At 30.9% G+C, this 16232-nt stretch overlaps 2 protein-coding genes across 2 annotated transcripts in view; one reads left to right on the top strand and one right to left on the bottom strand.

Moving 5' to 3' along the window:
* The window catches only part of LOC114328038 (calcium-binding mitochondrial carrier protein SCaMC-2), a 223969-nt gene extending 208224 nt beyond the window's left edge, over nt 1-15745 (bottom strand). The window contains exon 1 of the mRNA XM_028276780.2: nt 15276-15745. Within this exon, the coding sequence (XP_028132581.1) occupies nt 15276-15467 (192 nt within the window). The 5' untranslated portion in view covers nt 15468-15745. The remainder of the gene's footprint in view (nt 1-15275) is intronic.
* LOC126892096 (putative uncharacterized protein DDB_G0281733) lies at nt 12422-14705 on the top strand. The gene is made up of 2 exons (XM_050661530.1): nt 12422-13228; nt 13538-14705. Exons 1-2 carry the CDS (start codon nt 13039-13041, stop codon nt 13879-13881), a joined length of 534 nt encoding a protein of 177 aa, XP_050517487.1. The 5' UTR covers nt 12422-13038; the 3' UTR covers nt 13882-14705.
* Nucleotides 15746-16232: the final 487 nt, after the last annotated feature.

Raw genomic sequence — 16232 nt, 5'->3', positions numbered from 1 at the left:
TGTATGAGGTTTGCGATCAAGTGTGCGTTCAAGTTAATGACCTAACAACACAACATCCCACAAATTTAGTAAAACAAACTAGGTGTTATTTCTGCAAAGGCAAAGATGGAAAAGCAAAGCGTGCATGCTCGGCTTGCTATAAAGCATAATCCATGGAGCATAGAGCCACACTGTCTTATGAATGTAGTTACTAAAATGAGTCAAACTGAAATATACCTCGTCCAATTTACTTACCGTTGCACGTCATCCGCGCCATAGCCTGTGACACGATACCAACACGAAATATCTAGGCGGTAGGTGTGTTCCCCTTTAGAATAATTTTGAGTCTAAAAAAGAACACACCCACCGCCTACATATTTCGTGTTGGTATCGTGTCACAGGCTATGGCGCGGATGACGTGCAACGGTAAGTAAATTGGACGAGGTATACCTGGCTAAGACTGAATATGAGTTCTATAATCAAGAGGTGTTATATTTTAGTTAGAAAGACCATTTTGTTATTGTTATATTTTTAATATTTTTTTCTTTTGTGTTACTACAATTAAGAGAGAGAAAATAAAATTATTGATTTAATTATTCTTATGTATTCAATAATGATTAGAGAGTCTCTGGAAATCATAAAATATTTACTTTTTTTTATTTCTTCACAAAAAATCATTGGGTATTCGACCCATGTGTGCGGTTTATTTAAAAAAAAAAATAGGTGTGATCCTCCAGGGTTAAATACAAGATTTGTTTGTTTTGCTTTATTAATAGACAACTTAAAAAACTATTTTTTTTATCGATAGACCATTAGTACTACAGGAAGATTTGCTTTTGATACTATTGTTTGGATCAGTTCAGACTGGTTCTATAAAGAATGAATTGGAGACCTTCTTTTTTTTTTGTGTGAAGTTGATGGCCTTGGCCGAGCCAATTAGCAAGACATTTTGTTATTTTAAAAACAAACAAATTTGATTTTTCAATCAGAGGAATTTTTTCTGTATTTCTAACTCTAAATACATAACAAACTAACATTATTATCTAAATAATACTCTGTTTTGGTTGTTCATTTTTTTTTGTAAATTTTTATTTTTTTTTTGTATTTTTTGTTGTATTTTTTTTGTATTGTTAATTTGTTTTTTTATTATTTTTTTTTATTTTTTTTTATTGTTATTTTTTATAAATTGTTTTTTTTACTACGCTAAGACGTAAACCCGATTCAACCTCGCGGAGGTTTACATCTTCTTAGTTTTTTTTTCTTTTTTTGCTTTTTCTGTTTTTTTTTTTGCTTTTCTTTTTCTTTTTTAAACTATAATATACAATAATTACTTAAATCTACAGAGTTTAAAAAAAATAACAACAAAACAAACATGTTTGTTTTGTTTTAACAAACATACCTGCTTTGTTTTAACAAAATTTCTTAAATACATACAGGGTAAATTTTATTGCTACAATCTATATTTACAGTTTTTGATATGTTCGTAAATTGTTTTTAATATATTAATATCTTCAGAAAATATCAAATTGTTCAGGTAGACGGGAAGTGGAATTTTTAATATATTAAGATTATCATAAAATTTGTTTATATTTACTGATTGATGTGAACATTCGAGGAGAATATGTAGTAGATCACCTTCTTTTCCACACTCACAGTTAGGTGACTCTGTGAGACCCAAACTGTACATATGAAGGGGGGTAAGAGCATGATTACATCTCAATCTATTTATAACTCTTATGAAATGGCGATTTGGTACAGAATGAAACCATCTTTTAATGGGAATTTCAGGCTGCATTTGTTTGTAATTACTACCAGAGACCTTTCTTGAATTAGGGAGATAGGAAATGGGATCTTGTTGTGGCAAAATAGTTGATGTAATATTTTTACTCACATTAACAAAGTATTCATTTAGATTTTCAGGGTCTGGAAGGGAAACTGTTTGAGCAGTGTGGGTTTTATTTCGAAGATCGTTTATTATGGACCCAGTTTCTTTTGCAACACTTTTAGAGCTTCCCAGACGGTTTTGGTAGTAGACTTTTTTAGCTGATTTTATAAGTTTAAGATAGGTTGCCCTGTACTTGGTGATATATTCAGTGATAGCGACGTTGGTAGTAAATTTCTTGATATAGAGAAGAGAACGCATATTCTTGGAAGATATTCGGATACCTTTAGTAGTCCAGGGTTTGCGACTTTAAAATGATATTGCCAATATTTATGAGTTGCGTTCCTGGAACGACTTTATTGAAAGATAGTTCATTCGATTACATGAAATCAACCCCAACTCAAGAATATCCGTCACAAATAAATCATAACATGTGATCTGTCTTTAAAAAGACAACCACATGCAATGGTGACAGTAAAATTCTCACGCTAGAGATTCCATAGTAAATCACGAGGAAAAACCAGGAAAAAACCTCGTGATACTAACCCGACATCGTAAGTATTAGGTCTTACTTTAGTTTACTCTCAAAAACGAATACCAAATTCTGACCTTAATATGTACATGTTATTTTAAATTATAAATAATATTAATAATACATAGATATATAAACAATACTAAAATACAAAATATGTACTAACTCGATACGTTATTGACTTACTAATCCTGGTATTTTCTTTCTATTTACTTCCTCTTTTAGTATGGGTAACCACATCCTACTGCATTCTACCGAGGAATTTGCGACACAATTGATTTCATTTAGCATAATTAAAGCCGCTTTTTTGATTTTTCTCTTTTTACTATCTGTTTCTTTCAGGGATATACTTTAATCTCTCCACTGAACTCTATGTTCATTATCCCATGCGTGTTGACATATTTCAGATCTACTAAATTCTCTATTTTTAATATAAGACTGATGTTCACTTATTCTAACGTTTAATGGTCTTGATGTTTCACCTAAATAAAATTGTTAGCATTCACAAGGTATTTTATAAATACAATTCTTTGTTCTTTCTGGTTCACTGTTAGGTTTAGTTTTAGATAGAATATATCTCAACGTGTTTGTTGTTTTGAATGATGAATTTATTTCCTATTGTTTTAAGTTTCTCGGATAGTCCTTTTATATAATATGGTATTGATATTTTCCTCGTATTATTTCTTGTGCTATAGGATCCCGTTCTAAGTTGTTCTCTTCCATTCGATCCAATCTTGACAATTCCTCATTTATAAACGATAAAGGATAATCATTTTTTAATAAAACAGATGTTAACAATTGTTTTTCTTCTAAAAAGGAATTTTCGTTAGAACAAGTAATTTTGGCTCTACCATATAAGGATTTAATGATTCCCTTTTTAATGTTGATGTTGTGATAATATGTTAAATCATTTTTAAATTTGAATAAAGTTCTATATATCTTGTTTTCCAGTGTCTTCGTTGGATCCTTCGTTAATTTGGTATAAGGTGCATTTGTTATTAGATCTGTAATTTTGTTCTCATATTGTATTTTATCCATTATTACAGTTGCATTTCCTTTATCCGCTGGTAGGATTATTACGGAGTCATCATTTTTTTAAGTTTTTAAAGCTTTCATTTCCTCTTTGCTGATGTTCTTTCAATTTTATTAGACTTTTCCAATTCAAGTTTACATAGTACCCTATATTGTTCTTTTTCATGAGTTGGTAAACACTGGGATATTTCCTCCACTGAGCTAATTATGTCTAATTTTGGAATAGATGGATGAGTAACTAATTTTTTCCTCGTGATTTACTATGGAATCTCTAGCGCGATAATTTTACTGTCACCATTGCATTTGGTTGTCTTTTTAAAGACAGATCACAAGTATGATTTATTTGTGACGGATATTCTTGAGTTGGGGTTGATTTCATGTAATCTAATGAACTATCTTTCAATAAAGTCGCCCCAGGAACGCAACTCATAAATATTGGCAATATCATTTTAAAGTCTTCTACTTTAAAATGTATTATACATGTCTGAATTGCCGATATAAATGAGTCAGATTAAATAAATTATTAGAAGAATTTTTTTACTAAGCAACAACATTTTTGTTTAATTCATTAATATTTTTTGTATTTTGACAACGACACCCGATTTGGGCGTCGAAACGTTAATAAAATCATTTTTTTAGTAAAATTGTGGCTTATTTCCCATCAAAACTAGTTATGTAATTGCAAAAATGCCACAAGAAAATAGCTTCAGAACAACATTTTCTCTGCATGGTCCGATTTTTTCCATAAACGAAAAACCACAAAAATCTTAAGGGTATTTAATTCTCCCTAAGCTAGTAGGTAATAAAAATTGGTTCAAACGGCGCGACTGTTATTTTATGGGGTGTATTTGGGGAGCAGTGGCGTAGCAGATACCCAAACAGTCAATATGTCTCAAACATCTAACCAAGCTTATTCCTATGTATCAGTAGCGAAATCGATTCCACAGCCATCATTTCCAACCAAGAGAAACTGTTTCTTAAATTTGCAAATACATAACCCAAAATGTCTGTACAATATAGGAAGGGGTATAGGAAGGGATATTGAGGGTAGGATGTTTTTCTATGTTAATAAGAAAATTTCCCTAATCTATAATTCCAAGATAATATTATTAAACATACCTACTAATGGGGGGGCGGAGGTAAATTCCTCACCAACAAGTAAAACCATATAATCCGACACGTATTTTCCTCACCAAATTTAAGGGTTCCTATTAATCTGGTAGGTATTTTCCTCACCAACTCACTGAGGTATATAATAAAATAAAAATATAGATGTATAAGTAAATTAAGAATGTTTATTATGAAAGCATCCGAAATCCGAATACAAGACATTAATTTCCTTACATTATAATAATAGTTTATAATATAGATAATATGTAAAACGTATAAATTATTATTTAATACTTACTACTTATAATAAGAGACACACTTTACAAAATCCATTCTAGTCATTTGATTAGATTGATACCGTATTATTAAATAATCTACATTTTTCAATTTCAGTTTTACTTGTTTATCTTTGATAGGTTTTGGAATATGCAAATTTTAAATTTTAAAGTACTTATCTACTTGATATTCTTTAACTTTTTCTAAGGAAATATAATATGGATGGATGCGTATTATAAAACTAGGAATTGAAATGCGAATGAAAAGATTCGCAAGCATTCGTAGTAGGAATAACAGAAGAACTTGTCTTTGCCCACAAATATGGGGAGAATATGACATTTTCGTCTTCGTCTGTATAAGTTTCAACTAAATACTCAGCGTATCTATCTAAAATTTCATTTTCTGGTTTGCATGACATTAAATCAAACACAAGACAATCAGATACATCTTCCGGTTTTATATATGTAAGGTCAAAAGTATGTTTGAGCTACTTGCCAACTTCAGAATCATTCGTAATATGCTGATGTTAAGAGACTGAATTTTTCTATACCACATACTACAAGCTTGGTGTAGGTGAAATCTACAACCATGTATTTCAGTGTTCGGACATATTTGAATGATTGCATTATATATACCTTTTTCAAAATCTACAAAAATTTTACTAGGATTAAACTCAATTTTGAAAGCTTTAATATTTTCTGATTTTAACAAATAAAAACGATTGTTGTAAGTTTCTGTTTTTTTGTTTGGCAGTAAACAGTAAAATAAAGAAATATAATGCCCATTAATTAGCCCATGAATAGTGAATAATTGCAAATAATATCTGGTGCAATAAGCCATATAATATATGTGCCATCCATATAATATATAAAATTCAATGTGGCTAAAAGTCTTATATTTGTTTTACAATTATCTTACTTTTGATACAGTTTATAAAGAGAAAATTTTCCCCTTGGTTGTTTTTTAAGCACACTTCTTCACAAATTCTTGAACCTTATCAATATTGGAAGAAAGTCGACCAGGCATCATTTTTCGTCGATAATTATATAATATATTTTTTCTTATGTAACTGATATCAATCGTAGATTTGTTTCAGGCAAATTAGCTGCAAGCTCTTGGTGTATAATTTTTGCTGGTTTTTCAGTAATATTCTCTTCGGCTTTACGTTTACAAAAGTTAGAAACAATTTTCCGATCTATCTTCAGACGATCTGGTTCATGATTATGTTGTAGGCTACTTCTAGATATTGTAAAATTTGCACCAATAGTAAATAATTTCGCACTACAAGTTGTTTTATTACACCTCCAGAACACTTCTTTACTTTTTAAAACTTTCACTTTATAAAAAATAAATTTTCAAATACCAGTAAAGGTTTATTGCGATTACTTTCTATTAAACAGTCCATTTTGTCAAAAATTCCAATTGTGACTAAAAAGAAAATACTATAATTAATTAATTAGTTATTATAGGTACCTACTGTAATTTTATAGTAGGTAGATAAATAAGTCCCTTGCATGCCTTTAGTAAAAACTATCTGAAATAACCACTTCGATTTTGGTGAGGAAAATACCTGTGGGATTATGACATACCCTTCCAAACATAGGCAAAAGATTATTTTTGGTGAGGAAATTATCACCCGCAGCTAATGGGGTACTAATACCTACCTGTTAATCTTCGAGTCGACCTGGGGGGTTTTTAAAATGTACCTGGGGTATCATAAAGGACTAAAGGATTATAGTGAGCCGAGATGGGAATACCCCGTTATTTTTATGTCTTAACTAAGATTCAAAATCAACAGCAGTTGCAGAGGCGGCGTAATAACCTCGATTCGCTACACACACATGGGCCTATATGCTCGTATGCGTGGGGCTTCGTTGTGTTTTCACATTAATAATTAAAACATTTATACAAGTAATTTAAAAATCTAAGATACAATAATTTTAAATCCTACATTTACATTACAATTTTATCATTATTGTTAAAGAATTACGGCACTTTAATTATGTAAAAGTGGTTTCAGTTAATGATTGAAACTTTGCAGATAGTTAACTTATGAGAAACTTTGATTATGCTGATCAAAAGTTCTCATTGCATCAAGACTCAAAAATCAATTATTTAAAGTTATAGTTTATACAGGGTGTAACGAAAATACAGGTCATAAATTAAATCACATATTCTGAGACCAAAAATAATTCGAGTGAACCTAATTTACCTTAGTACAAATATGCACATAAAAAAAGTTACAGCCCTTTGAAGTTACAAAATGAAAATCGATTTTTTCGAATATATCGAAAACTCTTAGAGATTTTTTATTGAAAATAGACATGTGGCATTCTTATGGCAGGAACATCTTAAAAAGTAGTTAATATGAAATTTGTGTACCCCATAAAAATTTTATGGGGGTTTTGTTCCCTTAAACCCCCCCAAACTTTTGTGTACGTTCCAATTAAATTATTATTGTGGTACCATTAGTTAAATTCAATATTTCTAAAACTTTTTTGCCTCTTAGTATTTTTTCGATAAGGCAGTTTTTATCGAGTTGTGGCTTCTTTATTAATATGTTTACATAACAATTTTATGGGGGTTTTGTTCCTTTAAACCCCCCAAACGTTTGTGTATGTTACAATTAAACTGTTACTGCAGTACCATTAGTTAAAACAGTGTTTTTAAAACTTGTTTGCCTCTTTGTATTTTTTCGAGAAGGCACTTTTTATCGAGATATTACTTCTTTTTTAATAAAGTTCAAAATATACCTAAAAATGTAAATCTTAAATAAATTTTCATATTATTACCAAGTCTCCATAATCGTACTTAGCCATATACAAATATGTGGTGGATTTTACAAATATTCAAAATATCTCGATAAAAACTAACTTTTCGAAAAAGTACTAAGAGGCAAAAAAGTTTTTAAAATATTGTGTTTAACTAATGGAACTACAATAATAATTAAATTGGAACGTACACAAAAGTTTGGGGGGTTTAAAGGAACAAAACCACCATAAAATTTTTATGGGATGTCCAAATTTCACTATAATTTTTTCTTAAGATACTACTACCATAGGAATGCCACATGTCTATTTTCAATAAAAGATCTCTAATAGTTTTCGATATATTGGAAAAAATCGATTTTCATTTTGTAACTTCAAAGGGCTGTAACTTTTTTTATGTGCACATTTGTACTAAGGTAAGTTAGGTTCAATCGAACTATTTTTGGTCCCAGAATATGTGATTAAATTTATGACCTGTATTTTTGTTACACCCTGTATTTCTATCGCCCATCCAAACAAGTGGCGGTATAAATGTTTGGTATAAATGTTTAAGAAATTCAAGTAGCCGCTTTACAGTTAAGCACTTGCCGGATTTTAACAAGTTATAAATTAGTCATTTTAAAACTCAATGTAAACACTTGCATATTAGTACAGTAAAAATTATTAAACGATAAATATTATTCAAGAGAAATTAAACTTTTTTCTACCTTTAAGGACAAAAAAGCAAGTTCATTGGCGGAACCCAATTCAAAATTATTCTGAAGTTTTATTTTAAAGCTTTATTTGGTTAACACATCTCATTTTTGAAGGTAAAATAATATAGTAATTTGTATGGACTAAAGGTGGTATTTTCTTCCCATGACTAGTCTTCCTCGTTTCCTTCTATTACTTGGATTATATTCCTTAGTTCTTTTTGGCCATCTGTTGTCGTCCATCAGCTCCATGTGTCCATACCATATTTTAACTGTCTAGTTTCTATTCTTTCCAGTTGCCGACTCCGATCTTCTCGACATCTTGTGTTCCATCCACCTCAACTTTTGTCTACCCCGTCTTCTCATTCCCACGGGTTGCGCTGTTAGAATCTTTTTTATCATGTTCGATTCAGGAGCCCAGGCTACATGTCCTGCCCACTGCAAGCAGTTTCGCTTAATTACAGTGATAATATCTTTTCCACCAAACCTATGCTTGTAGATATTCTGCAGTTCAAAGTTATATCTACGCCTCCATATTCCGTTCTCACAGACTGATCCGAATATCTTGCGTAGCACTTTTCTATCAAAAATCGATAGAGCGAATTCATCTGTTTTGGTTAGCGTCCATGCCTCTGATCCATATGTGAGAACGGGGACTATCAATGTTTTCTTCTAATTACCAATGTATATAAACATAAAGTTTATTTTACAAAGTAAACCTGAACCACCTGAACTCTTACATAATAAAGCAAAGAGACAAAGCATTAAGTACTAAATGACAGTGTGAACAATTTTTACAGATTGAATCACAAATGTGTATCAAATATGGAAAAAACAATGCAATATTTCTATAATCAATCAACTATTAAAACTAATTGGGAGTTTCTATTTAAAAAAATACCTCATTAGTATTAAATTTCAAGTCAATTATTTCCAACTTCTTAATTAAGTCACTGTTGACCTCTATTTGACTTAGTTCATTAATCATATTTTTATTCATATCATTTCATAGAATAATTATATGTTTCAGCTTAAAATAAAAAAAAATGTATTGCAAGTTTGATAGTAGGAGTAGGGTCAGTCAGGGTAATTGGAAACAGTACTCCCTACGGCTAGAAATGAAATATTACAACAATATCACATACACAGAATTACAATTCCATCTTTGCTTATTGTGTGGTATGTTATTCATTTGTTTACAAACCAAGTGAATGTCCATTCTGTGCAATTTAAATTTGATTGTTTTTAAACACATAAATCGATTTAGAACAGTGCCAATATTTTACAAATTTTATCTCTCTGTATTAAGTAGGTATACTGATTATATAATTTATAGCTACTACCAGAATATTTATATTGCCTACAATGTTAATTTGAATGTTATTTACTACAAGAAGTCAGTACAGTAAGTGTTCACAATTACCCCCTTAAATCCTGAGCATGGGCTAAATGAAAACACCTGTTAGTGGTAAATTGAAACAATGTGAGGTAAATGGAAATAAATTTTTTATGTAAGGTCTTGCCATTTTTAAAATGTTGAATAAGTACATACGGAAAAGAGAACCAATAAAATACTCTTTGAATAATTTAAAAATGAGGTGACATGTTAAAACAAACAAAAAGTAACATATAGGGAGGCTGCTGATTACTACAGTATTCCACATTGCGTTATTTACAGCTGCATAAAGGGTAGAAACATACCAACTGATAAGATGGAACTAGTGTGCCCACTGCATGGTTAGCTAAAATTGAAGACCACATATTGTTACGTGTTTAAAAGCCTGAGATTGTTGTTTACTTTTACCCCATTTTTTAGATCTTTTTTCAAATTTCTGGGGTAAATGGAAACTTTGAATATCTTATTTTTTTGTAACTTTTCCTTACTAGTTTTTAAGACATTCTACTGTAGACTTATCGTATAATAGCCAAAAGCTTTTATTTTATTATAATATAAAACAGGATATTTTTAGCTTAGATGTCATATTTCAAATAGTGTTTCCAATTACCCTGACTGTCGTGTTTATTGAGTTTACTAGCAATCCAAGATATTTGAATTCCTTGACTTGCTCAGAGGTGTGATTGTTAATTTGCATTCTCTGTTGGATATTTCGGGAGGTTTTAGAAACCAACATATATTTGGTTTTTTCCTCGTTTACCACAAGTCCTAATTCACTTGCCACGTCCGCAAGCGTTGCAAAACACTGCACCATGTCTCTCATACTTCTGCCCACTACAACTATATCATCAGCGAATGTGAGAATTTGCGTCGATCTATTAAAAATAGTTCCATTCATTTTAATATTTAATTGTCTGACTGCCTTTTCCAAGGCAATATTAAAGAGGAGACACGCCAGCGCGTCTCCCTGTGTTAGACCATTATTAACGTCAAAGAATGTAGAGTTTTCTCCTTGAATTCTAACGCACAAGCTTATGTTTTGCATTGTTAGTTGGGTTAAGTAACTTAGGTGGGATCCCAAAGTCTATCATTGCATTATATAATGCACTTCTTTTAACACTGTCATAGGCTGCTTTGAAGTCAACGAAGATATGGTGGGTATCTATGTTATATTCTAGTGACTTTTCTAGAATCTGCCTGTGCTTGAATTTGATGTATAGTTGATTTTCCAGCAGTAAATCTGCATTGGTATTGACCTACAACGTCCTTTGTAAAATGTTTAAGTCTTTCAAACAATGCATTGCCGAAGATTTTATATGCAGATACTAACAAAGTAATGCCTCTATAGTTCTTACAATCCAGTTGATCACCTCTTTTATGCAACAGACATATTACTCCCTTTAGCCACTCTTCTGGTACCAATTCATTCTGCCATATAAGAACTATCGGTTTATGGATTGCTACAAAAAGTTGATCAACACCTTTTTTAAACATTTCCGAACAGATTTCGTCTATTCCTGGGGCTTTATTGTTGTAAGTCATGAGAATATCTACTGCTATTTCTGTATGAGTCTAACTAAACCATAATTACACATTTAGTAGATTATTTAAGAAGATGAATTACTTTTTATACATCATGTAAGCAAAGAATCCTTGAAAAAGCATTGAGATTGTATATATTTTGAAGAAATAATGAAAAATAAAAAAGATAAATTTTCAACAGCTTCTAAAACACATTTAGTATTTAGTAATATGTTTATTTTAACAAAGATATATTGAATACACATTATTTTTAGGATATTACCAAATAGTTCCATTTTATATGGTTTAAACATAATTTTCATGGAATGTGTGTGACTGCAAATTGCTGTCTACATTTTTAATGCTTACTTATCGCTCATTAAATGCAACAACGTCATATCTCAAAAAATCGAATTTTTGAGTTATGTGGTTTAACAGAAAGTAAATTGTATAAAGTTTACTTTGTTAGATCGATATATCTGTAACTTAACAATTAACTGAGAGATGGCGCCAAACGATTGTAGTATTTCTGCGACGAGGTCTAAATTTTTACCGCAAGAGTGTTTTATTTCAGTTGTGGTTTGTCAGTTGAAGTGGCACGTGCTTACGCTTTTGTTTAAAAACGTGTTATTGTGTTTTATGAGGATATTTCACTAAAGGTAAGATCTTTTAGTTGATAATATTTTATTTCAATAACGCATTATTTAGAATTAGTACTTTTTTCGCCAAAAAATGATAAACGTTTAGGTTTTAATAATTAAAAATATGACGCTATTGTTCTGAAAAAAATATTTGTTTGGTGTATTATTTTTTCTTAAGACTTTATTACAAAGAATTTAATATTTTTTTTGCTGGAGGTGTCTGAGTTTTTGTAAACAATATGACTTTATTGTTACAAAATATTATTTAAAAATTTAAAAGGAATAATATTTATTTAAGGTTAGGTCAATCTTTAAACACAACTTTTTTCTCCATTTGGGATTGCAACCAATTGATTACATTAAATTTTACTAATTTTTAAATTTAAAACCAAAAATAATTGCATATTATGTTTATTTGTCTAATACTTTTTATTTGATCTAATTTAAAAAATATACTATTTTAGGCTTTCAACGTAATAATGTCCTAAATTTCGCTTAAAAAAGATTCAGCAGCTTTTAAAGCAGCAGCAATCTACCAATGAGGATGCATCGACCGAACAGTATACCGGGTGGTGAATTGGAAAGCGGGCCATAGGAAACTCAATGTAAAATTCTAAGCTGTTAAATTCCTGCTTCCCTAATTATTTTACATCAAAAGTCATCAGAAACTATTTGTAGAGAATTGAATTCTCTATTGAAAACAACTGTTAATATTGTTCTATGAACAATAATTATTCAAAATTTTGTAAAAATATAATACACTTTTCAGAGTAATACGCCAAAGCTAGGCCACACACAATACAATAATGTGTATAAGATTGCATTTGTTGACAATGAATTTATTATATTAACAATTAGAACTGTCAATTTTTTTAATTATTTTATCATTTTTTGTTTAAAACACAATAAAGTTGATAAGATACCCTTAGTTAAGGAGAAAATATTAATAATAAAGATATTTTCTTCAGTCAATAATGTGCTCACTGTCAGTTAAATAGTAACGTGTGGCCTAACATACCCACACATACCTACTGCGGTAAATACATTATATTTTTCAAAATTTTGGAATGTGTTTAAATCGTAGAACAATTGTAACTTCTGTTTTTAATACAGATTTCAATCCTCTACAAATAACTTCTCATGACTTTTGATGTAACATAATTAGGGAAGCAGGAATTCAACAGTTTAGAATTTTACATTGAGTTTCCTATGGCCCGTTTTCCGATTCACCACCCGGTATGTCTGACTACACAGTTTCTGTTTTTGAATGTGAAAATGGTACCCCAAAGAATATGCTCGACAATGATGAACAACAAAACAAACAAGAATATGAAACAAACGTTTCAGAGATGGACAATGAGTTTTTTTGTAAAAAATCAAGAATCTTCAAGTACACTAGGTAAGTATTTTTTCAGTGGCTGTTCCAGCTTTTGGAAAAATGTGAGGGGGCGCGGCGTTGCGGTTTAGAAATATTGGTGCTACAAGGAAAAATATTTTTATAAAAAAATTAGTTCTGAAACATTAAAATAAAAAAAAAATAGTTTGCCTACGTATTTTATGTTATAATATGGAAAAAACAGTATAAGATTTAATGGTGTATTTTATTTGACACCTAGTCACTCCCATATAAAATTAAAAAATGCAAAAAAATTCAAAAATGGTATGATTTTGGAAGTTAATAGTGTTTGAAGATAATTATTTTTTACAGGTGATAAGAATATAGCTGTTCCTGGAGTTTCTAAGTCAACAAGTTCTTCATCATCTTCAAGCAGCTGTTGTAGTAGGTGTTCTAGTAGGTCTTCCAGTAGTAGTAGCTCTTCTTCGTCCTCTGAAGATTGTGAAGACATAATTAACGATCATAACTATGTACCAAAGAGTGATGAAGAATCAGAAGAGTGTGATAAAGAAAACCACGACGACGGTAATAATGAGCCTAATCAAACCTTATCAGCAAACCAAGACATTCCTATTCTTGTTACACCCCCAAAGAAAGGCAAGAAACGTCAACGGAATACTAAAAACTGGAAGAGAAATCTTACAAAAAAAAAATGAGAAGTTGTGGTGAAGCCTACCAAACTCATTCAAAAAACAAAAAGATGAGACAAAAAAGACAAGTAAGGTATCCGTGCAAAGATTGTAAACTCAAGTGTCCATCTAAATTTACCGAAGAGGAGGGAATACAGATTTTTTTAAGCTATTGGTCACTCGGTGAATTTCAAAAACAGAGAGAGTATATTAACAAACTGTTGGTACCAGTTGTACCCCAATATCGGTATATTCGTGTCGGAGGTACAAGAAAACCCAGAGACAAAAACAACGCATACTATTTTGTAAAAGAAGGTAAGTAGATTCGAGTTTGCAAAGTATTTTTTGCAAATACTTTGGACATACCTGATCGCATAATAAGAACTGTGCAAGAAAAACGGAATAAAGTTTTAGAGGTCCTCCTTGATTCGGACAAATGTGGAAGACACGGAAACCAGAAATCGCTAAATCCAGAAATTCGGGAAGATATTAGACAGCACATAACATCAATCCCAAGAATTGAAAGTTATTACTCGCGCCAATACATCCCGAATATTTATTGATGGTAGCCGCTCATTGGCAGATATTCATAGAGACTATATTGAAATCTGTAAACAAAGAAATAGACCTTTTGCAAGTTACGCAATTTTCCATGAAGTTTTTGTCAAAGAATTTAATATTTCTTTCTTTACACCCAAGAAAGACCTTTGCGAAACATGCGTATTTTCATTAAAATATCTAAGCCAAAATATTTTATTAATGTTTCTTGAACTGTATTTTTATTTGTAGTTTTCTTATTTTGTAACTTCTTGTTTTTAACAAGTTGACATATTAAAATTATTTGCCAAAAACTGTGTTTAAATAATGACAAGATCATCATATTTCAATTTGTACCTCTTTTACAAATGCATTTAACTGACAATAACGTCACAAAATGGAACATTTTTTAATAATTTGATCTTATTAACCCTTAAAATTAAAAAGCTCTTTTTTTTTCAATTGATTCTTAGACAAAACAATCACATTGTCTAATGGTTTTAAGCATTTTTTTTTTCAATAAATTAAAAATTTTTTTAGCAGCATCCAAAACTTAAAATTGAATTTTCTCGAAAGTAAGTTTTTTGAGATATGACATTGTTGCATTTAATGAGCGTTATGTCTCGCACATGCAATGTATGACTAATCAATTTGAATGTTATTACCAAATGGAAATGTAGTAGAATTTACCAGGAAACATAAATGGTTTAACAATAATTACTACAGTTAAGTAAAAGCTGTGTATAAGCGAAATTTGAAGAATGTACTTTCTAGAATAGAATGTATTAGATGACACGACTCACGAATTTGCAGGGAAATTGGCACAGGGGATAACCTCATGGTCATGGCTAATAGGAGGTATTAAACTTGACCTAGTTACTTACCTCCGCGTATCCATGGTGGACCCCGTGCTCTCTGAGAGCTTCGGATAAGTCATGGATATCAATTCTGCCGTTCCCGTTTTTGTCAAGGGTGTTGAACAACCTCTCGAACCGTTCCTCATCCTCCGGGGGTAATTCGTGGAGGTTAGGGGAAGAGGTGTCAGGAGTTGACTCTTCTTGATTGTTGCTCTGCATGGCAAATCACTAAATATATTTCCTCTCTGTTATGCCGACATTTATAACTATAGTTTATTCTAAATAATCACAGATTTTTGTACCACTGCAATGCGACTAGTTAGGAAGTGATATTTGACAACTGTTTCTGTGCCCGTTAAAATTGTACGGTATTACATCGCCATCTACCACTCGGAGGAAAATGTAACTATTTTTTCTGAAAGAAATTTATCGCCACAAAAATTAGATTTCCACTACTACATCACTAAGCAGATAAAATAAAGCCAATTATATCAATGTAATCACAAACGAGTATTTTTGTATTTTTACATATTTTTACAATCAAGATACTGTTTTGACGGTTTTGACAATTAACTGAAATGTATGAAACTTACATCCTTACAAGCCTTACATTAGACGACACACAATACATGTGATCTACATGAAGGCAGTGCCCTTTTATTTTTTCGAATTCTAGAACATTAGAACATTCTAGAATTTTAGAACATTCGCGAACTCAAGCGAGGGTGCTGCCGCTTATTTGGAACTAGAGGAATTGGGATGAAAATTTAAACAAAGCATCCGTTAACCTATGTATCAAGTGTATCAAGGTCGATTGAATGTTTGTCCGGTGTGTTCATTTCATGAATGATTTATTTATATTAATTAATTACAATAATACACAGAAAAAACAAAGATAATGACTCAGACGAGAAGAAATATAGTCTCAGAAAACATTATACATGAAGATGACATTGAAACGGTTGAAAAGTTTACATACCTGGG

The sequence above is a fragment of the Diabrotica virgifera genome, chromosome 9 (assembly GCF_917563875.1).
Source record: "Diabrotica virgifera virgifera chromosome 9, PGI_DIABVI_V3a".
NCBI classification, from domain to species: domain Eukaryota; kingdom Metazoa; phylum Arthropoda; class Insecta; order Coleoptera; family Chrysomelidae; genus Diabrotica; species Diabrotica virgifera.
Note: the sequence above shows the minus strand (reverse complement) of the source record. Positions and strands in the feature narration are given on the sequence as shown.